At 50.7% G+C, this 27,501-nt stretch overlaps 3 protein-coding genes and 1 long non-coding RNA gene across 4 annotated transcripts; 2 read left to right on the top strand and 2 right to left on the bottom strand.

Moving 5' to 3' along the window:
- Positions 1-4,520: 4,520 nt before the first annotated feature.
- LOC306656747 lies at positions 4,521-8,145 on the bottom strand. Its single transcript, XR_013762630.1, has 3 exons — positions 8,016-8,145; positions 4,995-5,200; positions 4,521-4,787 (listed from the first exon to the last, which is right to left on the bottom strand). It is a non-coding gene; the product is annotated as an uncharacterized lncRNA (long non-coding RNA).
- Positions 8,146-10,205: 2,060 nt separating this feature from the next.
- On the top strand, positions 10,206-13,576 carry LOC306655637 (dynein axonemal assembly factor 19-like). The gene is given in 5 exon segments (XM_079130289.1): positions 10,206-10,286; positions 11,422-11,573; positions 11,976-12,065; positions 12,067-12,106; positions 13,035-13,576. Coding segments are annotated over 4 exon segments (726 nt in total). The 5' UTR covers positions 10,206-10,286; positions 11,422-11,430; the 3' UTR covers positions 13,488-13,576.
- LOC306655634 (Ig-like V-type domain-containing protein FAM187A) lies at positions 11,991-16,705 on the top strand. Its single transcript, XM_079130277.1, has 2 exons — positions 11,991-12,106; positions 15,137-16,705. Exon 2 carries the CDS (start codon positions 15,139-15,141, stop codon positions 16,381-16,383), a length of 1,245 nt encoding a protein of 414 aa, XP_078986403.1. The 5' UTR covers positions 11,991-12,106; positions 15,137-15,138; the 3' UTR covers positions 16,384-16,705.
- Positions 16,706-18,559: 1,854 nt separating this feature from the next.
- LOC306655632 (glial fibrillary acidic protein-like) lies at positions 18,560-26,471 on the bottom strand. Its single transcript, XM_079130275.1, is given in 11 exon segments — positions 18,560-18,820; positions 19,453-19,538; positions 20,674-20,793; positions 21,164-21,207; positions 21,770-21,990; positions 22,243-22,368; positions 23,646-23,774; positions 23,776-23,808; positions 24,720-24,815; positions 25,014-25,074; positions 25,988-26,471. Coding segments are annotated over 11 exon segments (1,407 nt in total). The 5' UTR covers positions 26,443-26,471; the 3' UTR covers positions 18,560-18,784.
- Between the last annotated feature and the right edge of the window lie 1,030 nt (positions 26,472-27,501).

Here is a 27,501-nt window from a genome sequence, read left to right as displayed (position 1 = left end):
CCATCAGCACAGTCTTTTGTGCATTTAATGGGTCACCCGAGAGCATATTTTGCACCACAGAGCCACAAATGTTTGCCAAGGCAGATGGCTGGCTGCCGAACAAATCCTTGTCAAGAGTGACCTCCTCCCACTCTAGGACTGCCCCCAGCCCAGGCAAACTGCCTCGTGCAAGCCCTATGTTTGGAGGTTCGCCCTCCTGCCCTAGTCACCAGCCCGCCTGCCGCCTTGCCCTGTGCCCTGCTGCCTCTGCCCCTTCCAGGGTGACGGTGATGATCAAATGAGATATATATGTGAGAGCCCCAGAAATGGGGGAAGTTATTCAATTTGAATCCAACCAACATTCAGCAGAGGCCTCCTGAGGTCAAGGCACCATACCAGGCTGCCAGGGGCTACAGATGTGAAACTGTGACTGATTTCCAAGGGAATCACGGTACACAGGGGGGGAAAACTCATAAAGGCTAATTGGAGAGGCGGGAAACCCCAGGCATGTGAAATGTCTGTTCACTTCCAAAGGGAAGCAGCCCAGCGTCAATGTAAAGAACTAGACCCCCCAGGTTGGATCGGGAGCACTTACAGTCTAACTGTGGGCAGGTTTGTGGACCCCTTTTGTGAGTGTTTCCTCATTATTCACCCCGTATAGAGCTGTGAAGCTTTGTGAAGCTCAGCAGCTGCAGGAGCACTCTTTTTGCTCCTCCAAAAGGGACTGGAACTGAGTGGGAGGGGCCCACCAAGTAGAGGGGAAGGCTGGTCCCGCAGAACAGCTAGGACTTGCCTTGAACTTAGCAGTGTTATTTACACACTACTCGCAATGTGCTAAATACCCCTAACATGTTTGTTTTCAGAAGCAAGTTAAACACAGATTCCTGTAATTTTATTTACACTATTAATTCATTCAGCCAACCATGTCTTCCTGGAGAGGAGAGAGATAACTGTGTTCTACTGTCACACAATCCACTGAATGGAGAGGAAGGCCCCCAACCGCTTGTACTGGGTTCCAGCAGGGGGATCTGGGACCACTGAAAAAGTTCTCTCTAGCCAGGCACAGTGGCATAAGTGCCTGAAATCCCAATGATTCCGGAAGCTGAGGCAGGAGATTTGCAAATTTGAGGCCAGCCTGGACAACTCAGTGGAACCCTGTCTCAAAAATAAAAAGGGCTGGGGATATGGCTCAGTGGATTCAACTCCTAGTACCAAAAAAACAAAGACAAAACAACTCTCCCTGACTGTACGACTCCAGGCCTGAGGTAGAAGCATGGACCAGACCTCCAGATAAGGTTGCTTCTTGACCCACTCAGGGAATAAAGGCCCTTTAGGGAAGAAGATTGGGCACTGGAGTGAGGAGCGGGGCTCAGTCCTAGGCCCAGACTTCCTGCAGCAAAGAGGCTGGGTGAGTGTTGTTTTCTATACTCAGAAGTTTCTTTAGGTTTTGAAGAACTGGAAGGTGAGAAAGGGAAGGTGTGCCATCCTATGTAGTTGTACAGAGAAAAACACACCAAGGATGGAGATGGTTATTACAGTTAAAAACATACATCTATATATATATATGTGTGTGTATACATAAATATACATATATATGCATAAATCAAGAAGCAGAAGGGTGTAAACCCTGGAATCACTAGCATGGTTACCTAAGTGGTAGCATTAAGGTTACAGTCCCCTTTCTTATACTTGTGTGTGTGTGTCTATGTATAAAGATAATAAAGCAGGCTTCTTCTGGAAATCAAGGCACCATCATGAGCTGCATCATCACCAGGACAGGGGCCAGGATGGGGCTGAAGATTCGCCTCTCAGAAACCATGGAAGAGCCAAGATGTGACTTCCCAGAATACCCCCACCAGCCTCATCCGTCCAAGAGGCAGCAGCCATCACTGTACACGGTCCTGGGTTACACATGGGGTAGGAAAAGAGCCCCAAAGAGCCCCTGGCCTGATGGTGGGCTTTGGAATTGAGGGGGGAACATGCAGCACCCTTTAAAATAGCCGCACATTAATACTCACAACTGAATATGTACATGCTGAGCAGCTGAGTGTAACAGATTTACAAAGAGGGTGGGAGTGGACATGTGGTGCCCAGGTGATTACACCTGTAATCCCAGCTGCCCAGGGGCTGAGGCAGGAGGAGGATTGCGAGTTCGAGGCCAGCCTGGACAACATAGTGAGACTCTGTCTCAACAAAACAAAAACAAAATAAAGAGGGCGAGTAGCAGAATGTATTGTTGGGGAGGGTGTTAATGAAAGAAAGGTGTGTTGGCACGAATTGCTCCAGGGTGAGGGATCCTGGTGTTGAAGGCTCCGGGCACCAAGCAAAGGCAGCGAGCCTAGAGGGGCTGGAGGAGCTGGATAGTTTGGAAGTCAGGACACCTGGGCACTGCAGTTTCCAGCTGACAGCAATCCCCCAGCCCCAGTCAGTTCCTTCTGGGTCCTTTGGTCACTGAGGCAGCGGGGACTCAAGGGTAGCTCTGCAGGTAGGTACAGGAGGAAGGTGAGGCTCTATTCCATTGGTCCACTGCCTCTCATCCCGTCTTCTACCTCCCTTTTCCTGGTCCCTGAGATGCTGGGAAGTATTCCAAGCCCTCCTCTCACCTGGGTCCAAACCCCCTCTGTCCCCTCTTGCATCCTGTCTTCAATTGTCAATGTGGACCAGTCGCTCTTGTCCCCAGTGGCAGTCACCTGGGATTGCAAGGGGTCCAGCTGGCCTCTTCAAGGTGCTGCTGGGGAGGCGGGCGATGCGACTGCGGCTGCGGCCCCGGGGAGACTGAGGAACTGAGAGAGGGAAGGCAGGTGGGAAGGTTACAGTCATGCCCCGGACTGATGTGTGGAGGGAGGCAGCACTAGCTGCTAAGCCTCGAGGGCAGGGAGCCGAGAACAAGCAAGAGTTTCCAAGGTCAGATGTGAGAGCTGGAGAGGCTTGTGGGGTTTGGGACATGGGAGGGTAAGAAAGGGGATAGTCCAATCATTGGATCAACCAATAAATGCTGAACGTCTCCCTTGTGGATAGGGGACCTGGATCAGCACCTCTGAGATGATCCTGTGATAGCAAGCAAAAGGCCAAAGAAACTCCAGTCAGAGAATTAGATGCTTGCTCTGCTCACTAGACTTCGGCTGCTTGCTCCTAGGAGTCCAGAGACACACCAGGAAAGGGTCTGTGGCAGCCCAGGGGCCTAATGCCCCAGTGAGGGTTCTTTCTCCACACCCTCACCCCAAACAGCTTCCAGACCTTACCTCATGGTGCGCTTTTTCTTGCAGGCTGAGGTTCCAGGGAAGGAAGATGTTGGCTTGGGGCCCTTCATGGTGAACAGGAGCATAGGTCCACTGGGGAGCAGGCAGAGGGATGGAAGTAGATCAGGGAGGGAACCAGAAATGACACTGGCTACTCTTATTCCTTCTAACTCCCAGCTTGCTAGGAGAGGGAGGTGGACAAGATGACCTGAGGTTTCTTCCTGCTAAGAGGTGGATTCTCTCCCTGCCTTGCTAGGTCTGGGCTGACAGCTGAGTGACAGCCCTGCTCTGGGAGAACATCCAGATGTCAGTTTCTGGTGCGTTCAGGGAACTGGAGTTCAAACAATTTCACCCTTCCACCTGCCCAGCTCTGAGCTTGTTACTGAGAATAGGTTCAGGGGCCATGGAAGGAGCAGGAGTGCAGGTGGGCAGCCTGTGGCCTCTGCTTCACAGGTCCCCGGTCAGCCTGCCACTTGTTATTGGCCTTGGACTGTCCTGAGCTGGTTGCTATTCCTCTCTCTGGCCCTGTGGGTGGAGGGCAAGGGTAACAGCTGCACCTTCTCACTGGAAAATACTGAAGAAAGTTTTCTTTATTTCTCTATTTCCAGATGCTGGCCCTGAGGGAAAAATCTGGGGGCAAAAGTGGCAGAAAAACTATTTCCCAGTGGGACACAGAACTCAGATTGGAACATAGTGCCCAAGCAAAGCAGAGGAACAAATAGGGCTAGGATCATGAATTCCTGGTTCCCTGCTGACTCTTCCCAAATGGGGTTCTGTGGTTCTGTTAGCTACTCATACACAAGCCACAAACCAGCATAGAGCTGGTGGATCTGAGGCATGAAGAGGGTCCCTGATGAAGTCATGCCCCTGGCAGCTGTGCACTCTGCTCTCCTGGGACTGGGTAGAAAAGCTGACCATGACCAAAGGGAAACAGATGGCAAATATCCTGGCTCCTAAAGCAGGTGCCTTCTACTCTTCTTGGCACCCTTGTCCCTTGCTGACCTCTGACCTCTGCTGGGAGGCTGAGAGACTCACCTGGGGACGAAGGGCTGGTCTAGCCTATTCAGTTCCTGGGGGACATTCTCCCAGCCGACAAATTCATGGAAATTGAGTTTTGAGGAGGGCTCCTCGGAGAGATCAAAAGTGGCATTCAGGTCACGAGCAGGGAGGGCCAGAGGGGTAGAGCAGTTCTGTACAGCAGAAGGGCCCCAGGGGCACCCGGCTCTTGATGACAGTAGCTGGGGCAGAAGCGAGGGGAATGGCAGGGGGGAGGAGGGGCCTCGTCCCTTTGGGGGTGCTGGGCCCACATGAAGGCTGGGCCTTAGGCAGAGACCCTCTCCTCAGGCAGGGTAGGAAGGACTGGCGCTGGCGCTTAGTCTCCAGCTTTGGGGCTGGGGGACTGTCTGGCTCTGTGGGGCTTGGTCTCCTTTTGTTGTTCTTCTCTGTGGGCCGTTGGGATGCTGAGGCTGGGGTGCAATCAGGTTCAGGTGGGATACCCAGAGTGTGCTTGAGGCCCACTCAATCTTCTTGCCATTGTTCGGGTCACAGGGCCACAGTAGCCTGGAGATTCTGGGCAGAGAGGGGAGAGTGCTGAGGAGAGACCAGGGACTGGCCAGGAGCAGAGAATGTACAGAGCAAGACACTGGATTCATGAAGGAGCCCTTAACTCTTCATGTTTCCTGGGGCCTCTTGTTTGCAGAAGTGCATGAGCCCTGGGGTCCAACCTCCTAACCACAGCATAATCCAGTACAACCAGCTGGGCAGGGTGACACTCACTGGATTCTGAACACAACTCCGGGGTCACAGGGGCCCTCCTGGCCAGGTCAGGAGTCCTGGAGGTCTTGGCCCCAGGCTCAGTTTTTCCCTCTTGTACCAGCTGCTGCAGGGTCTCAAACTCTGTAATCATGTCAGGGGTCAGGAGATTGGCTGCCTGGAGCAGGGAATACTGCTTCTGGGCCAGGCACAGCACCTGGAGGGCCAACCTGAAACGAGAGGGAAAGGGATTTCTATTCAGACCCAGCCACACCAGGGTCCTTTATGCCATGCACTGTCCCCATCGTTCCGGCTGTGGTCGAGGAGCACACCTGGGGTGGTCCACTAGTTCTCTCCTGCCTTGTCCCAGACTGGCTGGCTGGTCTCCCAGATAGGGCTCCCACTCTGCCATCCCCTTGAAAAAGCCCAAGATGGCCATAGGCAAGGTAGGAGATGTCACCTATTATAAATACTTCATGACAGAGATGGTGACATGGAAAGTAGGGAAAGGTGCTAAGTGACCTTGGACTTGGAAGGTCTGAGTTTCCTCTTAGCCCTTCCATTTACTGGCACTGTGATCATAAGCTCATTTAGCCCCGAGGGCAATGTAAGGTAGCAGTTAGGAACCCCGCTCAAGTCAGACTGCTAGATACCTGCTCAAATCCAGCTCAACCTTTCCAAGCTGTGATCTTGGGTGCATTGGTCCACAACCTTAAGACAGGGATAACAAATGCACCCACTTCATAGCATTGTTGGAAAGACTGAGTTATTTTAGCCAGGCATGGTGGTGCATGCCTATAATCTCAGTAACTCAGGAGGCTAAGGCAGGGAGGATTCCAAGTTTGAGGGTCAGTCTCAACAACTTAGAGGCCCTAAGCAACTTAGCAAGACTGTCTCAACATAAAATTCAAAAAAGGAAAAAAGAACCATGGATGTAGCTTAATAGTAAAGTACCCCTCAGTTAAATCCTCAGTACAAAAAAAAAACAAAAAAAAAAAACAACAAGTTATTTTGTATACAGAATGTTTAAAGAATACCTCATACATATAAACACTGTGCGTTTAGTGAACTATTATTTATGCAAAGTGATAATAATACCATCTACCTCATTAGGTTAAGAGGAGATAAACTAAGATAGGTTTAAGTTGACCTTGGCCTGAGGAAGACCCTCAAAAAAGGCATATTGGTCTGTGTCTTCTATTTAGTGTTTGGGATCCTGAAAAAAATATGTGTGATTCAACATATTTCACATGCTAGGGGAACTATTAAAGGAAATTCTGAAGGTAATGAGATTATTGATGTAAATTTGGATTCTCATAAAGTAAATTTTCTTTCTGTAAGGAACACCTATGATACAAGAATAAACAAAATTACCTTGGTGGGGATTATTCATAGCAAATGATTTACCCTCAGGGAGCTCTGACCTGTCTGGACCCTCTGAACCCCACCCATTGCCCTCAGTCATGTGTGTTCAGGGAATTTACACTCATTTTTGTAAAGCAGGCTTGAGGTCTTTGTGGAAGAAGGCAGGACACAAATTTAAAAGGATACAGTAGAATTCATTTCTGTACCTTCCTGAGCCACCATGTTATAAGGAAGGACTAGACTATTGAGAAGAGTGGGTGTTAGAAAGAAATGAACGGGCCTGGAAGTCAGATGACCCAGGTCTGGCCCTGCACAGAAGCCTCAGCCCCCCAGCCAAACGAATGGGAAATTGCTCTAAATCATGAATTTTCAAATTAAGTTTCAAATGCCTATCAGACAGCAACTCTGTTCTGTTCGTCCTATCTATTAGACCTCAGCATGAGATTCCATGTAAAGAGAGGACTGTGCAGCTGGAAAAAAAATCCTGGAAAAAACCACTGAACTAGAAAATCTCAGCTCTGTTCAATGTCCCTGATGGTTCAAGATTCTAAATTCCAAGCCAAATAGAAACGATTTTCGATATCTGCTTGTCAGAGTGTTTCCAAACCTGGAAATGATCCGGAATGTTCTGCCACTCCTGAATCTAGGGGTCTTCTATCATATGTATTAGCACTTCATTAATATTGTATTAATATTCCCCAAGAATCAGGGAGAATAAAGATTATGATACCCAAATCATAGCCAAGATTGAAGGAACTTATTGGAAACACAACAAACCAGAGGCAGAGCAGGAAATGAGGACATGGGTCTCTCTCCTCAAAACACGGGACACCAAGCAGAGAGACCGTGAGTCATCTGTGGGAGCCTGTGGTTGTTCCCTGGGAGGCCAACGGGACATCCCACCAGTGCATCCCTGCCTCTTCAGGCCCCAGGGAGTTGGCAGCAGGAGACAGATAATGAGCCGCTGATTATTCAGGCCACAGCATTTTTTGCTGAGTCGGGAACAGACACTCCCCAACAAGAAATAAAATTAAACAGGCCCTTCTGTCCGGAAGCTTTAAATACACTGCCTAGTGTGAAGCGTGCTGGGGAGGGGAGAGCGGGGCTGGCAGTAACACCACTAAGCAGCAGGGGATTTATGGCCCTGGGGCCAAGGGAAAAACAAAGCAGTGCCCCTGAGTGAAGCACAGAAGGAATGTCCCCAAACCCTTTCTCTCTGGCTTCACTTGGAAGTTTGTATTTACTTCTGAGAAAAAAATAGCCACATTCAATCTGTTGATGAAGACGCAGGAGAAGCAACTGACTCAGGGAGGTTGACTCCTCCTCCGCCTGACGCCCAGCTCCTCCCAGCTGCATCCTCCTCGCTCTGACAGCAGCTCTGCCCTCAGACTGCAAGGCCAAGTGCTAGCCCCAGCAGCCCAACCTAGCTCAGTGCTTGCTGGCTGTCTGGATGGAATCTGGTGCTTTGCTTCTCCCGCCTGCTGGCTGCCAACGATGTGGAGGAATAAATAGAGATGATGCTAAGTAAATAGAGTAGTGATTGTCTAGGAGGTTGAAAGCAGATAAGGGAAAATGTTGATGAAGAGACTCAACTCTTAACTACGATCGGGTCCCACCACCAGGAGGCTAAGCCCATCACCTCCCACCTTGGAGGCCAGAGTAGAAGCAAAAGACACTCACCGCTTAGAATGGTCCCCGTCCAGGTTCTGGGGTGAGAGGTGGCTGGTCACTGGCTTAGGCTGCAGGGTGAGACCAGCAGACTCTGGCAGTGGGGGTCTGAGGTTCTGCTCCAATGTCTGGGCTGGAACCTAAAGAAAGTGGGTAGAGGAGCCAGGATGACCTCCTAAAATTCTAAAATCCGTCCCTCCCCAGGAACAGGATGACAGCTCCTGCTAGAATGGCCAGGCCCCGGGAGAGGCTTGCTTTCTGCCAGTCACTTCCAGACACACAATGTCTGACGGAGGTAAGAAATCCAGGAGGAGAACCGGGACGAAAGGGGGAGTGACTAAACCTCACTGTATAAAAAAGTTAACACAAATTAAATAAAATACCCTGTACAAAGAATATGGCACACTACCAGACTCAAAAAATGTTAGCTAGAATCATTTATTTATTTAATTTGTTTATTTTTTGGTACCAGGGATTAAACCCAGGGGGGCTTAGCCACTGAGCAACCAGCCCTTTTATGTTTGATTTTGAGACAGGGTCTTGCTAAGTTGCTGAGGCTGGCCTGAACTTGTGATCCTCCTGCCTCAGCCTCCAGAGTCACCGAATCATGGGCGTGCACCACTACACCAGCTAGAATTTTTTTTCTTTTTTTTGAGACAGGTTCTTGCTAAGTTGTTTAGAGCCTTGCTAAGTTGCTGTGACCGACTTTGAACTTGTGATCCTCCAGCCTCAGTATCCTGAGCTGCTGGGATTACATGTGTGCACCACCACTCCTGGCTTACAATTATTTTTGACCATTCTTCAATACAGAAACATTGTGTTTCTTGTGCCCACCTGCCAAAGCCCAAGACAGAAGCTTGCATTGAAGAGGAACAGAAAAATGTCAACTGAATGGAAACATTTAATTCTGAAATGCTGATATTTCTTGCACTAGGCTAATATCTCCAATTTCTTCACTGCTATCTGCTGAGTACTTACAGTAGATAAAAAAGAAAATCAGAGATGCATGAGGTAATTGAATGTAAATAATTATGAAAACTTTCAAATGCTTAGAGATTCTACCTTCAAAGAGCCATTACATCTGTGCTCATTTCATTCTCCCAAGACACCCATTAACTGACTGCAGAAACTTTTCTACAAGGCTGTTCATGGAACAAGTCAAGCTAATTTCTGTTTCAGAACCACTGCACTTGCCATTCTCTTTTGCCCCTTGGATATTTATACCTTCTTACTTTATTGAAACTTCGTCACTCTATGAAATCCTCCATACACGCTTTCCAACCTCCACTCTTACTGCCTTATTAACATTTACCAGTAGCCGATATATATGTTCATTTGTTTACTGGTTTTCCATTTCTCCAACTGCAATTTAGGCAAGCACTTTGTTTTGTTTATGTAGAATAGAGCCTGGCATAAAACAGGCCCTCAATAAGTACCTGTTGAGTGAATTAATGACTCCAACACCGCACATAAACACTTTTCCACAGGTACACAAAACCAGTAGCTCTTGGAACCAAACCTGCACTTTCCCGCTATAATTCAGGCTCTCAAAGAAGGAGAGAGTTTGACAAAGAAGGGATGAAGTTGGCTTAGATGGAGGAGGAAGAAAGGGACTGGACAGGTAGAGCCTAGCTTCTGCCCAGGGACAGGATGTTATCCACTGAGGATAAGGAGGAAACCCCGGAATCAGCGTGCATGTGTTGGAGGCATGGAGGTCTTCCATCCCCTTTCCCGCTTCAGGCCTTAATTTACCCACTTGCGAAGAGAAAGGGACAGAGGGTATATGACACCTCTTCCAGATATGACGTTCTTTAATTTCCCATCCCTACCCGGCGACAGCTCACCTCCCGCCTGCTCAGCCAAGGGATCCAAGCCCGCCGCTAGACACCGCGCTTCCGTCCCACGCCGCGACAACGTCTGCGCCCGGCGCCAGGAAGGACCCCGCAGACGCTACGGTCGCGTTTCTAGGAGGACTGACCTCTGCCTGCAAACCGGCTCCAAGGAAGGCTGGCCGCGGAGACAGAAACTGGCAAAGTGGAGTTGTGGGTCCCCAAACCAAGGCCCGCGCTGCTCCAAAGAACGTGAAGTCTGAGGACGCAAAATGTGATCAGGCGCCTCGGAGCCACCCTGATAGGGGGGCCTTCGGACTGATCATGTGGGTAGGAGGTTGGCGTAGTTGCCCGGCAACCACAGCGAGGCGAAGAATGCATTGGGCTACCTTCCGGTTCTAGCATATCAGGGATCCCCAAAGAAAACAAGGGGACCAACGCCAGGGCCGCTAGGGTGAGGGACTGGGGGTTGAGTAAGGGGAAAGGAAGAGCTGTTCTGTTCATTCGATGACAGGGGAGGCCTCAACTGGACAGAAAGCCAGACGCGTGTCGGGCTTACAGTCTCAGCTATTTAGGAGGCTAAGCCAGGAGGATAAAAAACAAACAAAAAACCTGGACAGGAACGAGATACCTGAATTCGGTTGACCAAACCAGCCCCTTCTCAGCATTCAGCTTCTCCACGTTGAGGTGGGGGTTCGGGGTGGCCATGGGGTTGGTTATAGACCTCCTGCTTTCCTGCACTCGGTCTGTTCCTGGGTGAACCCCAAAATCTAGCTCAATTCATCAGGAGTCTGAAGTTCAACAAGTTCTCACAAGTAAATGCCACAGCCCAAACTAGAACTCATATGGAAGATTATCTTGTAGAAAGGGCCCGTTAGACTCTGCCCTGAGACTGCAGAAGTACAAAGGGAGAACTAAAGAACACGTTCCCTGCGTACTTAGGCATCTGTGCCTCCAGCCCTGGGTTGGACAGAGAGATTTGGAGATGGAGATTATTGAGATCCTTTTTTTTTTTTTTTTTTTTTTTTTGCCACTTCCTTATTTCCTGCTCATTCATTGCCTCTGGTTTGGGTGAAAGTATCTTTTCCCATTAAAGACATTTCAGAAAGGATGAAATACTATCCCTCGGCTCCAGTAACTAACAAGTCTCCTGCTTGTGTGTGAGATTCTCTGTGGAACAACTTGCTATAGAGTGATCCTATGTGGAAGAATGAATGGCCTGAATTCTGAGATCTAAATGCCTCTTCAGCTAAAGCACTAAAATTAATATTTTTGCAGAGCTGGGGATCAAATCCAGAGCCTTGCATATGCTAGGAAAGTGCTCTACTACTGAGCTATAAATATTTTTAGAGTCAGAGAACAAAGTTATGACAGGGCTCCAAACTGAAAGTCAGAATTCTATATTTTCAGTGACAAGTCTGTATAAGCCCTTGCTGTGCCACTCAACTTGTGTAAAGCAGAAAGTCAAGTTTTTGTAATGCTTGCCAAGATAAATGTCAGAATGTTTTGTGTTTTGGCAAAGAATCCAGAGGCATCCTCCTTCCCTGATATTGACCCTCTATTAATGTTCACTCCCTATGCCTTCCCAGGAACAGGCCATGGAAAGGAATGATGTTATTGACTTCAAAGCTTTGGAGAAAGAGCTGCAGGATGCACTTGCTGCTGATGAGAAGTACAAGCGAGAGAATGCTGCCAAACTACGGGCAGTGGAACAGAGGGTGTCTTCCTATGAGGAGTTCAGGTTGGCTCACTGCCATTTTCCTCAGGCCCTCCTCCTGTTATGATTGGCTGTAGTGGTTAACATCAAGCACTCTGGAATCAGACCATTCTGAGCTCCTGTCCTGGCCTCATCCCCTCCTACTAGTGGGATCTTCTGAAAGTTCCTTAACCTCTCTGAGCCTTGATTTTTCATCTGTAAAGAGAATAACTTTTGTTATAATTAAATAAACTATTGCATGTAAGCGTCTGAACACAGCATCTGGCTCATGTGCAGAGCTTGAAAGCTTTTAGCTATATAGTACTATCAAAAGCATTGTCATGTTGTCCTGTCAACAGGTTCAACCTACATCAGGCAAAGTCTGACTGCCTCACACCCAGGTCACAGCATTAAATTCACCACCCATTCTCTGTCCTTTGCCCACAGGAGTATTGTCCTTGCATCACATCTGAAGCCTTTGGAGCGTAAGGACAAGATGGGAGGAAAGAGAAATGTACCCTGGAATTGTCACACTACTCAAGGGCAACCTTCCCAGGTGGGCCACTGAAATCTCCCAGGTAGGTAAGGTCCAGCCTCTGTAACCAAGCAGAGTGCCCTGTCCTAAAGCTCCAACCCTGTCTTCTTATAAAACATACTTCTTCCTTATATCATAGAAGACAACAGAGATAGGATTTTGCCTCCAATCACAGAAAGAAAAACAACCAGCAGATGGTGGGGCTGAGTTGAACTGAGCAGAATGAATCAGAAAGAAAGGGTAGGGAAGTTCCCTTTTATCAGTCCTTTGACTTTCATTCCCAGATCAGAATTGGATAGCTCAGTTTCTGGGTTAGATTATAGATAGTACAACAATTCTGTGGCAGTTTTGGTAAAGAGACCCAGCCCGTCAGATCCTTGGCACTCACTTTGAGTTCCTTTCTCTCTTCCTGAGATTTCCTGTTAACTCCTCCATCCTTCTCAGGGCAAATACTGATTTACCATTGAAAACCAGAGCTAGCTGGGTGTGGTGGCGCACGCCTATAATCCCAGCAGTTCGGGAGACTAAGGCAGGAGGATCCCAAGTTCAAAACCAGCCTCAGCAAAAGTGAGGTGCTGAGCAACTCAGTGAGACCCTGTTTCTAAATAAAATACAAAACAGGACTGGGGATGTGGCTCAGTGGTTGAGTGTGCCCTGAGATCAATCCCCTGTACCCCGCCCCCACAAAAAAAAAAAAAAAAAAGAAAAGGAAAGAAAACCACCTATGTCCCATTCAGTAGGAAAACCCCAGTATAAGTGAGAATCTCAAATCATGACCTGGATTCCTTGGGCCCTCCTTCTCTGTCCCATCCCCAGTTTGCTCATCTGGAAATGAGACCCACAGGGACAGTAACCTACCCAGTGCTCAGAGAACAATCCGAGTTAAGAGGAAAACCCACAGGCTCCCCTTAAGCACACTGTCAAAGAGTAGCCAGAAGAGTTTGACCCCCTTTTCTTCCCTTGTGACTCAGGAGAAAGTCCCCTTCCAGCCTGAGACCTCAGCAGAGTTCTACCGAGATTGGCGACGACACTTGCGGAGTGGACCAGAACGCTACCAGGCCCTGCTGCAGCTTGGGGGTCCCAAACTGGGTCACCTCTTCCAGACAGATGTGGGGTTTGGACTTCTAGGGGAGCTGCTGGTGACCCTGGCTGATCATGTGAGGCTAGCTGACAGGATGACAGTGCTGGGGGTCCTACGCAGCCTGGCCAGCACTGGGCGCTTTACCCTGAACCTGAGCCTTCTAAGCCATGCTGAGCAAGAGAGTTGCCGAGAATTGTTTCAGAAGCTGCAGGCCATGGCTACCCCCAGGCCCGTGCACGAGGGGCTCTGTCGAGACAAGCAGGCTGTGGCGGAGCAAGATGGTGGGCTCCAGGAGGAGGAGGGGCTTCTGCAGGAGCTATTAGGGCTGTACCAGATGCACTGATAGGACTGGCTACCCTCAGAGTCCCTCTCAGAAGACCCCTTGCCCTGATTTCCTGATGTTTGACAGTGCTGTCTACCTGACTGACAGGAGCTTCGATGAACACTGGAGGCTTTTTTTTTTTTTAGCTTATGAAATTATAAGCAATTTTTCTTTTCTTTTCAAATTCAAATTGACATAAATTCTAGTTTTGAAGAAAGGTACTTAAAAAGAAACAATAATTTGAAAATAGGGCTTGTGGTTCTTTGGAAGATCTGAAATACTAAGATGACACTTCACAATTATCTAGCACTTTGTAATATATTTGTTTTGAGACAGTCTTGCTAAGTTTCCCAGGCTAGCTTTCAACTCATGACCCCCTGCCTCAATCTCCTGAGTAGCTGGGTTTGCATCATCATGCCCAGCTATCTAGAAATTTTTAATTTTACTTTTAATAGCACTCTGGTATACACAATTATATCTGATTATCACAAATTTTGTGAGGCAGGCCAGGTAGTATTGTCCTCATTTAATAAATGATAAAACTGAGGCCCAGAGAAGCTAAATGACCACCTCAAAGACCCAACCATTACTGAAAGAGCTGGATGCCAAACCTGGGTCTCCAGAACCCAAGTCCAGTGCTCTTTCCATTAGGTTAAGACTTAATGGTGGTATAATTCAAGGAGTCGCCAAGAGGCAGAAACAGAAATAGTAATGACACTGGAGGCATTTTTTGGTGGTTGTCTTGGGGTTTCTGCAGGACTGTAATAAGAAACCCACATCTACTTCTCTTTTCAGCTTGGGATTTTCAGAGAAAAAGCTTAAATCAAGTCTCCCCCACTTTTCCAGTCAGTGTGTCCATCTTTTGAACTGTGTGAATCCACAGGACAGAAAGGGTCCAGGAGGTTGAAATCAGTTTTGCTTCCTACCCTTTTAGAGTCTGCCAAGCCTCTAACTCACTGGCCCTGAGAAATTGATGTGTTTCCAACCAAATGCTGGTGACACCAGGTATAGCCTCCATTCAGAAAAAAAAAAAGTAAACTTGTTCATCTTTCATGGCAAATAAACACTGATGTCCATAATTCTTTAATCAGATATTTGTAGCCGAAGTCAGTGAATGAACATTTCCTCAACAGTGGTCAAATGCTACTTCATTTGAGATGCAGAATTCTTCTCTAAGTACTGAGTTTTTGTGTAGGCTGGGAAAGTCCCAAGCTATTAGCTTAGGTCCAGTCAACATCCCAGATGGCCAGGTGTGTTTGGAGGGAAGGCTTCCAGACTGATGGAAGGGAAGATATTTTATACTGGGCAGGCAGGGCAGAGCCTGGATCAGTGAGGCAGAAGGCCCTTATGGCTCAATCTGGTTTTCCTTGATTCATTCTTGGAGCAGGGGAATGCCAGTGTTCTAGAAAGGTAACTGAAGGCTGAGTTCTAGAATAATGTTCCCTTGAGATCAGGCCTGGAACATTCCAAGGGCATCTTGTACATCAGCAGGGAATAAATTACCTTGCATTTGGCTGCTTCCTGTGAAGTCTGTTGCTTATTTTCCTGGCTGCTTAGTCCTTTCTTCATATAGAGGCCTCTTCTCAGGGGGTTTCTAGAAATCCCCATAGGCATTCAGTGCCTTGTCTTTTTTTTTTTTCCCCTGCCGCTCTGGCCCCTCCCTCCTGCAGATATGAGCCTGGCCCACACTGCTGTGCTCCTATGGGCCTGGGGTAGTCTTCAGGCCTTTGAAATAGTGGAGAAGGAGAACATTTTTCAGAAGACCCCCTGCCCTGCTTTCCTTATGTTTGACAATGCTGCCTACTTGGCAGACATGAGCTTTGAGCTTCCCTGCCACTGTAAGCCCGAGGAAGTGCTGGCTGTAGTCTGGTACTATCAGAAGCATGTAGGTAGCAGCCACACCAAAGTCCTGACGGACTTTGATGGGCGTGTGCTGACAGAGGCGGCCCAGGTGCGTGTGGGCAGTGACATGCTGGTCCGCTTCAGCATCCGCATGTTCAGCTTGTTGGTTTTCCGGGCCCAGCCGGAGGACTCTGGCCTGTACTTCTGTGGTACCCGCAAAGGGGAATACTTTTATGCCTACGATGTGGACATCCAAAGCAGTGAGAGAATGGTGGCTACCTTCAAGGACATGGGCCAGGAGCCCTTTGCTGATGAGTACTATGGAAACCTCCATGTCTTCACCACCTTCTGGGAATGGACACCCTGTGACCGCTGCGGGGTGCGTGGGGAGCAATGGCGCATTGGCCTGTGCTACCTGCAGAGCCCTGACCTGTCTCCACGGTACCGTAGGACACTGTCTGATGTGGTGTCCTGTGGCTCGCGGGCTGTGCCTAGGAGACTGCGCACCACAATCAGGGACCACATGCCTGAGTTGCTGGTTCAGAGCTGCTTGGTGCCCTGCAAGGAGAAGAACAAGGTCCAGAAGAGTTTGCTGGCCATCTACAACTATGTGTCCAAGGTGGGCAGCAGGCCCTGGGTGCCCCAGGTGCCCATTCAGTTCCACCAGCAGAGACTGGGCCATGGACTCATCATCTCCTGTCCTGGGGCCCGGCCAGAGCATGCTGTAGCTTGGGACAAGGATCACCAGTACCTCTACCGCACCCAGTACCTAAAAGGTGTCAACAGATCCATGAGGGTGTTCATCGACCATGGCAACCATCTCCACATTCGCTTCACCCAGCTGAGTGACCGGGGCATTTACTATTGCTGGCGGCAGGGGGTGCGAATCGCTGGGTTTCGACTTGGTGTAACATCTCGAGGGCGCTACCCAGTCTCACTGTCAGACCCTGAGACTCGTGCAGCTGTGAAGCTCACCCTGATAAGCTATCTGCTCATCACAGCAGTTTTTGTCACCGTTCACCTCTGTCGTTGCTGCTGTTACTTGTTTCGCTTTTGTCCCAACTTTTCCCCCTAGGCTTTCTCCTCCTAAGCACTGAAGACCAGTTGTGCTTTGATGTGTTTGTTAAACACCAGATACTTCTGGGTGGAGTACCCTGGGCTGGGACATGTGGCAAGAAGTTGCAGACAAATCTTAGTTAAAACCTGCTTCCCAACTTTATGAGCAGGTATGGGGCCTGATCTGGGAAGTGGGAAATCTGAGCTAGGTGGGAGCTTGGGGACCAAGGAGAGGAGGGAAGTAGCCAGGGGCACATGTTTTCTGACTTCACTCTAGGAACAGAGGAGGAAGTGAACTCAAACCCTCCAAATCATCTCTCAGTGCTGGACAGCATTTGGGGTGCCCTTGAGGATTGCTGGTTGAACTGGGGGGGGGGGTAACAGGGAGGAAGGAAGAAAAGAGTGGAGGGAGCTAGCATATGTCCTCCTTGGCTTTCTCCCCAGCATCATTCTGGGAATGGCAGGTAGGAATAGCAGGTGTGGGATTAAAGATGAAGACTAGTGGGCTGGGGAGATAACTCAGCTGGTAGAGTGCTTGCCTCATAAGCACAAGGCCCTGAGTTCGATCCCCAGTACCGCCAAAAAAAAAAAAAAAAAAAAAGATGAAGACTAGGAAGGGGAATGGTGAGGAGAATGGAGATCAAATTCTGGGTTTTCCTGAGCCATGCTGCACTTGGGCTGGGAGTGAGAAGATGGAGTGGGGAGCAGAGGCCAGGGGACCAGGCCTGTTGTGTCAGAGCAGGTCAGAGGTGGGATTTGGTATGTGACTGCTGCGCCATGGGGACTTGGACAATAGGTGATAAGGAGCAAGTTGGGTCTTGTCCAGAGCTACATCTTGGCTCCAGCTTTCCCCACCACTGCCATGAAGAGATGAGAGTCCAGTCTGGGGAAGGCCATGGTATGTATCTTTATTTCTCCTTAGTAAAGATGGCAGCACTTCCCTGAAGGTTAGCAGCAGCAGCGCAGCAGCAGCAGCAGCAGCAGCAGCAGCAGCAACAGCAGGTGGTGGCAAGGAGTGAAGGAAGGGCACCAAGTCTTGGGAAGAGGGAGGGACCCCACCCTCCCTTCTTGGCTTCAGGGGAGTAGGACCATGGAGTGGGCCCTTCTAGCCCAATTTTTGGGCACAAATATCCACCACCAGTCCACCAGCCTGTCCAGGGAGAGTAGAACAGGTGTTCTGGGGTGGAAGAATCTGACTGAGTGTCTCTGTTCCAGGCTGCAGGAGAATGAGCCAGTGTCTTCGCTCTGCTCATGCCTCAGTTTCCCAAACTATAAAATAGGGTGCTGCCTAAAATGCAGGTGGAGTACATTCTACATGCAGATAACAGGGGACACAAGGGGCCCTTAACGTAGGGAAAAGCAGCTAGTCATTACAGGTGGGAAGGGTCAGGTGGATGGCAGTGGCCTCACTGTTGTCAGGAGGCAGCAGTCGCAGGGCTCTGAGGCCAGGGTGGTCAGGGATTATGCAGCACAGAAGAGGCCTTCAGAACTGAGGCATAGATGTACCTTGCCCCCATGGAATGCAGCCCCTCTCTCCCCTGTTTCAGCATCTTTAAGAAGATGAGTCACTTTCTTGATTCCCATGACCCAGAGGCCAAGTGTAACTGATTACCCAACCCCACTCCAAAATCTGGCATCATCCCCACTGCCTCCTCACTACCAAAGTCCCTTCCATCTCAGATGGGGGGAGTCGTCTGGGTTCAACCTTTCTGTACCCACACCTAGGGGCCAGGAAGCCCCCTCGATGTTCTAACACTCCTTCCCTCTCCACTTAACCGTAGATTCCCTAAGAGCTGAGAACCAAGCTCCTACCTGCCTATAGACTGGTTTCCTGGATGGCAGCTCAATGGGGTTAAGACCCTTGAATTATCACTCAGGAGGTCCCCTGGGACCTTTCTGTGTCGTCTAGGTAGCAAGACTTCTCCTACACTGGTCAGGGTCATTCTAGAAGAACAAGCCTCTGCCCCGGGCTACATTGCCTGTGGGAACTTTCCCTTCCAGCAGCCTGAGAAAACTCAAAGTCCAGTTCCCAGAGACTCCAGAGACCTCCAGCTTTCGCAACAGTTGCCATAACAACAGGGATGGAGGATGTGATTTGGTAGGTTCCCCTGCCCTGCCCAACTTATCCCTTCCCTCCCAATTTTAACTCAAGCTGCTGGCCACACTTCCAGACTGCCCCTTTGGAGTGAGTGCCCTGTTAGTTGAAGTTGCTGGATGCTGGGTGGGTGCCATCTGGCAGGCCTAATGCTGACTGAGCCTAGGGCAGCAAACTGGTGTAGATATGGAGGAGCGGCAGGGGGAGGGGAGCTGGGAAGGGTGGGAATCAGGTCGGGAGAAGTGAGCTATCCAAGGAGAAGTAACTATACTGCTCCCACTACAGGCCCCTCACGCTGTGGGGCCACCTGGTGGCCCACCTCACATCACATCCTGTGTTCCTGCTTGGACTCCTTAATGACCTGCAGGGGACAGGGAAGGTGCACAGTGCAGTGGTTAGGAGCTCACCAACTCTGGTCTCCCATGCTAGGCTATGCAACTTAAGGCAAGTAACCAAATGTTCTAGAACTTTCTTTTCTTAATGACTCCCATTACATTGTGCAGTGGTCAGAGGGAAGTGAAATTGAACTTGTACAGTGCTTAGTACCATGCCTGGCACATGAGGAGCTGTTAGTATAAGAGTAGCTCTGTTACTGCTATCCCAACTGGGAATACCAAGGGGCAGCATGCCATGTCCTTCCTCCTGTCCCTCTGGCAGATTCCTCTGATAAAATTTGAAAGTCCTCCCTCTTCCCAATTGTCTCAGTTGGGAATAAAAGCTACTAGCTTTGCTTCCTCTCTCCTCCAGGCCTGTTACCAGAAATACCAGGAAGGTAAAAAAGGGAGAGAGTCTGATTTAGGACCCCATTGAGTGGCCTAGAGCCTTTCACTGCCCATGGAGACTGGGAGAAGGGAGTGACATTCAGGCTCCTTCCAAAAGTCATAGTGCCGTAGGCGCTCCTGGGAGTCACCAAGGACCTCCTGAGTGCCTGGCCCAGGCTTTCTTCCATAGTCTGGCCAAGCATCCCTGGACACAGCCAGAATCCCTCCTCACCTCTCCATCCCGCATCTCCACAGTCTTCACCACAATGTTCCTCTTGAGGTGGCCTTCTGACACAGACTTGGTGTCCAGACTGGTTTCTACAGGTGTGGGAGAAGAGGCCTCCTGTGGGCCCTCAGGACACTAGACATCCTCTCCTGCACCCAAATTCCCCATTACACACCCGAATCACCAGCACGAGCGCCTATCCAGCCAGGAAGGGAGAGCCTCAACTCTTTCAAAGGGGCTGGAGACCTCCCAAGTCCCCAAGGTGCTGGGCACATCCCACTGCAAACCAGTGCCCTGTTGTCTTCTGACCTGGTGTAATTTAAATCCCTATCTGGCTTTCTGGCAACTCAGTACTGCATCAGAGAAGAAGCGCATGGGCTTTGAAATCTGATGAACTAGAGCTTGAGCCCCAGCTCAGCCTCTAACCGGCCACGTGCACAAATTAATTGACATCAGCCCCATTGCAAAACAATGTATGTAAAACATCTGGCGCACACTAGTGGTCAATACATATAGGGTCCTTCCCCTTTCCTTGTGGACTTAGGTGGACTGTCTACCACTCAGCAGTATTTCTACCACCTGGTCAGCATGGTTAACTTTCTGATGCTGAATTAAGCACTGGGAATATATGCAGTGTTCCTAAATATCCTAGCCCAGAAGAAGAGGAATTTTTTTTCCCTATCTACAAATCATTTGAGGGCCATGTATCAGTAAAAAGTAATTTAGTCCCCCCCTTAGAGAGAAAAAATATAACATGTCACACTAATATTTAAAATTAAGAGCAGAGAACATAAAACTTCATTCACTACAAGAGTAGCACTCCTGAGGGAAATAATCCTCTGGGCTGCATTGCACTGAGCAGAGCAACAGAGCCTTGGGGACAGATGGATCAAGCAGAGAGCCTGGCCACCAGGCACAGCAAGACCCAAGGGGACTTCCCAATGACAAAGGAGATGAGGCAGAGGCTGGCATCAGTTTGAGAGCATCTCATCTGAGTACCCAGGGACATGCTACCTTTAACACTGGCCAAATCTGCTAGTTTAACCTACAGTTACCCTATGCCTGGGTATGGAGGCTGTGCACTGAGGTTCCTGGGGAAATGACACAGTCTTGGTCCTTTAGGATTCCTGGGAGGAGTGAGCCCAAGAGGACCAGGAAAATGGGTTTGCTGAGACTTGCTCCCTGTCAAGCTGAGAAAAACACTCATTTGAGAGGCAGGCAGCTAACCGAGAGCCGACGGGGCTCCATTTACAATCTGGTGAGCCTGTATTGGTATAACTTGTATTGTGAGCCTTTTGAGATGTCTTGTGACCTTGTGACCTTCCCCTTCTTTGGTGCTTTTGCCCCCTGTAGTGACAAGCAGTTGGGAAAAAAACAAAACAAAAACATGAAACACTCAAAAGGGTAGACCTTGCCCAAGGCATGCAGAGCAGGCAGAGGCAGAGACCTCATCCAGTTCTGCTGTGGAATGGGGTGTAGTGAGGGGAGAAGGGGACACAGGGACACAGGGCAGAGCAGGACAGGAGCAGCTGCAAGCCCCATCCCAGTTCCCTGGGATGCTGTGCTCTGGCTAGGAGCTCTGCTGTGAATCATGAAGACCCTCAGGGAGGGCCCAGACCCCTTTGCCCTGGTCTCCAGCCCCAGGTCTGAACAGCCCATGATCCTGGGGGAGGGGGTGGGCATCCATTACCCCTCCCGAAAGGCCCATGCTACTGACCTCGGATCTGCAGGTTGGAGAAGGTCTGCACAGGAATGGTGATGCTGAAAGACAGCAAAGGGATGGGGTCATGAGGCTGCCCTCGGACATCCCAGGTCAAGTTCTGATCCAGGGTTGGCATAAAAACCTAAAGGGCCATTTTCCATGCCAGGAGAGTCTCCCACATTTTCTACAGCAGCCAGTGCTCTGCATAGCTCCAAAAGTGTGCAGGGGTTTTGAGTGTTAGCTGCCAAAGGAGCATGTCCACCAAGGAGAGTGGAGGCTTGTGTGGCAGTGGGGAGGGAGGAGAAAATGATGGAGAGTTCCAAGGATTGGAAGAGATCAGTCGAGTAAACAGAAGTCCAATCTTTGTTGGAAGGCTGAGGAGTGAGACCCTTAGTTTGGAGGGTGACCCAATATTCCACCCTGGGACCTAATCAATATTGGTTGGATCCATTCATCATACATCTATTGAATAGCTACTGTGTATTGGGCAGGCAGTGTGCTGGGCACTGGGTGGGAGGGGGCTGGCCCAAGGCTGAATCACTCTCTCAGGCCCTAAAGGGGGCAGGGCAGACTAGAGGAAGGCAGCAAGGACAATTTCCGAGGGCTGTGGTCTGGGCTCACCGGTTCTCCTCGCCCTCCAGTAGCTTCCTGTAAGTGGCGATCTCGATATCCAGGGCCAACTTGACGTTTAGCAGGTCCTGGTACTCCTGCAGGTGGCGGGCCATCTCGTCTTTGAGGCTCTGTCCCTCTTCCTCCAGACGGGCCAGCGTCTCCTGGTAACTCGCCGCCTCCCGCGCGTGGCGCTCCTCCTGCTCGCGCATCTGTCTCTCGAGGGACTCGTTCTGTGGGATGGAGCGGACCAGTCCCTTGGGGCCCGGGCACGCCGTGGAGCGCTGGGACCTCTGCGCGACCCGGAGAGGCTTCGAGGCCCGGGCCTCCTGCCCCGAGTAACTTTTCGGAGCCTCGCCCTCAGCCGGGTCCCTACCCTGGCCCTTCTCTTTTAGCACCTCCTAACGTGGCAGATGGCGTGCTCGGCGTTGACAGCCTCAGTGGACTGACCCCGGGACGCAACGTCCGGCCCTTCAGGTGCTCACCGTGCCGCGCAAGGACTCCAGGTCGCAGGTTAAGGCCTGCAGCTGGCGCCGGTAGTCATTGGCCTCGTGCTTGGCCTGGCGGAGCAGCTCTGCGTTGCGGGCTGCAGCGTCGTTGAGGTCAGCAAACTAGATGGGGAGAGGGCCTTAGATTGAGGGGTGGGTCCCCGGACACATATATCCGGGGGATCTGCATGGGCGCATGGAGACCTCTGGGAAATCGGAAATGGGCATGACCCAGGTCACCCCCCAGGACATTGACCCTGGCAGGGATTATTCCCAGGACAGTGACCACTGGACCGGAGGCACAGTAGCCACTGCTGTGCCTCAGCATCTAGCACAGCACCTGGACCAACTGGTGAATGACCAGGCAGATAATCCTGAACCTCTGTGCTGGCCGCCCTATCTGTGGACCTGAAACCATCCCTACCTTGGATAGTGGGTCCTGGCAAGCAAAGCCCTGGGTGCTAATAGTCCTTTGTCCCCCAGCTTGCAGGGAGGCCCTCGCCACTCCATCAGGCCTTGACCCTACTCAGACTCTCACTGGCTTATGCGGCTCCACACCCCTCAGCCCTGGCACCCTGGAGCAGCACCTCCACATCCTTGCTCTCTGTGTTCTACCTCCAGACAGGTTCTGCCTCTAGCAAGGCTCTGCTTTCCACAGGGAGGCCTGTCCCTCTCTCTTTATATAGGTAGCCTACCTGTTATTCCTAGTCCAAGTGTCCCTCGCCAGGACTTCCCTAGTTCCAACGCTGTGTATAAACTGCGCCCTGGTGTTTATCCTATGCCTCCCTATTTTGGGTCCATATTACATCTCTCTGCTCAGATGTATCGCAGTAAGTACCTGGCATACAGCAAATGCTCCATAACCCAGGCCCCAGACTGACAGAGCCACAAGAATGCCGGGCTGGGGAGATACTCAGCTGGTAGAGTGCTTGCCTGGAAAGCACAAGGCCCGTGAGTTCGATCCCCAGTACCACAAAAAAAAAAAAAAAAAAAAAAAAAAAAAAAAAAACAAAACAAAGAATGCAGGCTCCCAAGTGAATGGACTAGGGGTTGGAAATCCTGCTTTACCACATAGAGCTTTGTGGCTTGGGCAAGTTGGTTAACCTCTCTGAGTTTCAGTTCTCCCATCTATTGAAGAGTGGTACTTTACGGTAAGATAATGCACTCAGAGCACAGGGCCCTGGCACTCAACAATACAATAGTACAATAATAGCAATAGCAGGAATAATACTAAGGAGTACTTTTGGAAGTAGTGCCTGTGTGACCTGGACAGGTTATCTTACTTCTCTGGGAAGGTCGGTCACCAAGAGGGTATTCTTCTAGCTTCCTGCTCCCTCCTTCCCCTGTCCTCTTGTGTGGAGCAAGGAGGGCTGGCAGAGGAGCCCCACAGGCTGGGCTACCTTGGACCGGTACCACTCCTCTGCCTCCTGCATGTTGCTGGACGCCACTGCCTCGTACTGCGTGCGGATCTCTCTCAGGGCTGCTGTGAGGTCTGGCTTGGCCACATCCATCTCCACGTGGACCTGCTGCCCGGGCCAGCTGTTCCTGGAGTTCCCGCACCTCCTGGCCAGGGTGAGAGAAGGAGTGCCAGGGCTCAGGGCTCCAGGCCCAGGCTTCAGCTGGGGTTCCCACAGCATCACACCCTTTTCTACCTGCCCGTCAGCCATGAGCATTGGCTAAGGGAGATGGGACAGCCCTCGCTGGAGGAAGGAGCACAGCCCAGGCCAAGAGAAGCAGGAGAGGGAATTTGGTATCGTCCTCCCAGGGTTGGATAGGTAGGAGGCAGATGCTGAGCATGTGCCTGTGTTTTCATGAGAGAGACTGTGTCCCTGTGGTCCCCCAGGTTCCAGAATTGGAGGTCAGAGCTCAGTGGGTGTTTTTTTTGTTTGTTTGTTTGTTTGTGTTTGTTTTAAAGAATGACTCTTTTTGACCTGGGGACATAGCTCAGTGGTAAGGCATTTACCTGGCATGTGCAAAAAAAAAAAAAAAAAAAGAGAGGAGAGAATGGCTCTCATTTTAATGGAGACAGAGGGCAGTGGGGGTGGAATCAGACTGTGTGACCCTAGGACTTTAAGTTTTTGTTTTTTTTTTTTTTTTAATTTTGAGGCAGGGTCTCACTTAGTTGTCCAAGCTCCCTCAGGCTTCGGACATTCTCTAACCTCTCTGGGCCTCAGTGTCTTCCTTTGTTAAAAGGAACTAGCTGGAAGGGGGATGCTGTGAAGAAAATTCCCAGACAGCAAGCCCTTGCCATCCTAAGTACAGGGATGTGTGTCTGTGTATCTTTCACCAGGCAGTGGGCATTTTCTCTGCCCTCTGTCTTCACTCTCTGCCTCTGTCTCTCTCTCAGTTTCTTTCAGCTGCCAATGTTTCTTTACCTCTGTCTCAGAGTATCTCTGTCTCTGTCTCTCTCAGTGTCTGTCTCTCTCTGTTGAACTCTGTGCATTGGGCCCGCCCTCCCTCTGCCCTGGTCATACCTCCTCATGGATCTTCCTCAGGAACCGGATCTCTTCCTCCAGTGACTCAATCTTCCTTTCCAGATCCAGACGGGCTAGGGTGGCTTCATCTGCCTCCTGGAGTGGAGAGGGGGCATTGGACCACTCTGACTTCAGGCTCCTCCTCCCAACTCCCCAGCCTCGTCTTACCCCTCCTTCTGGGGTGTTGGGAAACAGCACACTATTCTGAAGGACTAGGTTTGGGGCTGTGTTTGGATGGGCTGTGTTTGTCATCAACTTCCCCCCCTCCCTGGTCCTCCCCTCCACCTTTCTGACCTGTCTATAGGCAGCCAGGTTGTTCTCAGCCTCCAGCCTCAGGTTGGTTTCATCCTGGAGCCTGGGATGGGGGAACATATTCCTGGATCCAAGATCTTCTAGGATTCTTGGATCTTGCCCCTATCTCCCTGGAGGTGGCTATCACAGAGACCTTCCACCTCCCAAGGACCAGTGGAGTGGCAGGAGGAGTGAGGGTCAGAGAGAGGTCCTAGACAGAAGCCTTGGCTGGGAATATGAGCAGATAAGGGCTTTTGCCTTATTCATCAATTCATCACTAAGGCATCTGGTCAGAGTTAGTGCACCCGATTCTGCTCACACAGGTGCATCCACCAATGTGCACTTGCAACTACATGCACGACACCTATCCTCCCGAATTTGAGGGTGCACATACATGCCCATTGCTAAGCAAAGCACCATGCCCCTGGGGTTTCCTCTGACACCAGGTACTACCTTTTGAGATGGATTTTACTATGATCTCTGCTTCGTAGCCATGCAAGTCCCAGGGACTTGAATAGGATCAGAGGCTGGTGACAGGCATCTTTGTTCTGCATCCAGACCTGTCTGCTCTTTTCCCCATTTCCTTTACTTTGGAGCCCAAGTCTCCTTTTGGACACCCATCTTCTCCTCTTGTATAGAACCAGGCCCAGAATAGGTGACAACTCCCACCTACGTCATACGCACATGCACACTCACATACACACAAACACACACATGTCAGTGCCCAGTGAATGAAATGCAAAGTATCTACCTAGTGGGGCCTCTGACTGCCCAACATAACCTTCCCTGGTGGGGAGATACCTAGAGATCCCTGAGGCATTAGGCTGCTACCTGTTCCCTCCCAGTAGGATAACCCCTACTTTCTGGGGAGAAAAGAAACTAAGCCCTTGTCCAAGAATGCAGCCCTGTGGGCACTCCCTCTCAGGAGCTCCATCCTCTTTGCTCACCAGCCCCCTTCCCCTGCCCCCGCTCCTCACTTCTGCCTCAGGGTGCCCAGGTCCTGTGCCAGATTGTCCCTCTCGACCTCAAGCCGGGCACTGTTGGCAGTGAGCTGATCAAGCCGCAGCCTCAGCTCCCGCAGCTCAGCTTGGTAGACATCAGCCAGCTTAGTGGGCTCCTTGGCCCGCAGCTGGTTTAGCTCAGCAGCCAGTGCCTTGTTTTGCTGTTCCAGGAAGCGGACCTTCTCGATGTAGCTGGCAAAGCGGTCATTGAGCTCCATCATCTCTGCCCGCTCACTGGCCCGGGTCTCCTTGAAGCCGGCATTGAGGGCCCCGGCCAAAGAGAAGTCCACCCGGGCCGGGATTGGAGGGTGCATTCGAGCCAGGGAGAAGCGGGAGCCAGGACCTAGGTGGTGGCTGGGACCCAGGCCCCGAATCAACATCTCGGAGGAGGTGTAGGAGCGGCGAGCAGAAGTGACTCGTCTCCGCTCCATCCTGCTGTGCCTCTGCGGACTCCTGGGATGTGAGGGCTTTATGGGAGAGTGGGCCAGCCTAGCACTGCCCGGGCTGCCCTGGCAACGCCCCCTGGCATAGCCTGAGGGGGTGGGACTGGGCTGCAGCCCAGCCATGGGAGAGCTCCTCTCACCCCACTAAGGTCACTGTACCCAGAGGCAGGGCTTCCTGGGCACACCAGCCCAGGCCCGAGACTGGTGGTGCCTAGGGCTGGATGCTGGGGCTGGAGTCCTGATCACTGAGCAAGGAGACCCTGTCTCTAGGAAGGTGGGTCAAGAAAGGACTGGGCCTGGGCTGGGGAGGAGTTCAGTGGAAGGGAACTTGCCTAGTCTGCAGGAGGCCTTGGGTTCAATCCTTAGGATCATATGCAAGCATGCATACACCCACACACACAAGAGCTAGGCCAGATGACCTCTGACCTGCTTCTAGGCCTTCCCTTACTCCACATTCCCTCTTCCTGTGTCTGCTAAATAAGGGAATTTGGTGAAAAATTAACCTTGAACGTAGGCTTCAAGGAATAGCCTATGTTACAGTTTTTTGCTGAGCCCCATTCCCAATAGGTACCCAGAGTCATGCCCTCTGAACAAGGGTGTCCTGCTTTTCTATTTTCTTCCCATTCCCTGGAATGTCTGGAGGGGCAAACAAGGTTTCTGTCTTGCTGTGGGAGAGTGTGTGGAGATCCTGATAGGGCAAGAGGTACAGGCCTTCTCCCTGAGCCCCTCTTTAGCCCCCGTGTCTACTCTGCCAGCTCCCCTCTGCTTGCCTGGCCTCCCTGCATGGGCTCCCGGAGCCTGGTCCCTGACAGCTCCACAAAGCAGTTACGAATGAGCTGGCAGTGCTGGCTCAAATCTTTGTTCCTGAAGCACCCTGTTTCCCTGGTCGCCCCTCATTCTGCCCCTGAAGATTTATGTCTTTTGAGTTCCCACACATCAGGCTGAGATGGGAAAGACCTCTGAGAATGGGCGGGGGGAACTCAGGGTTTAACTGGGAGCGTAGTGCCTGGGTCCTATTGCCCCTTGAGACTAGGTCCATCCATTCCC

The sequence above is a fragment of the Sciurus vulgaris genome (genome assembly GCF_902686455.1).
Source record: "Sciurus vulgaris genome assembly, chromosome: 3".
In the NCBI taxonomy this organism is placed as follows: Eukaryota; Metazoa; Chordata; class Mammalia; order Rodentia; family Sciuridae; genus Sciurus; species Sciurus vulgaris.
Note: the sequence above shows the minus strand (reverse complement) of the source record. Positions and strands in the feature narration are given on the sequence as shown.

What these genes read in the sequence shown, in the direction of transcription:
- LOC306655634 (XM_079130277.1), top strand. Translation starts at nt 15,139, where the DNA reads ATGAGCCTGGCCCACACTGCTGTGCTCCTATGGGCCTGGGGTAGTCTT.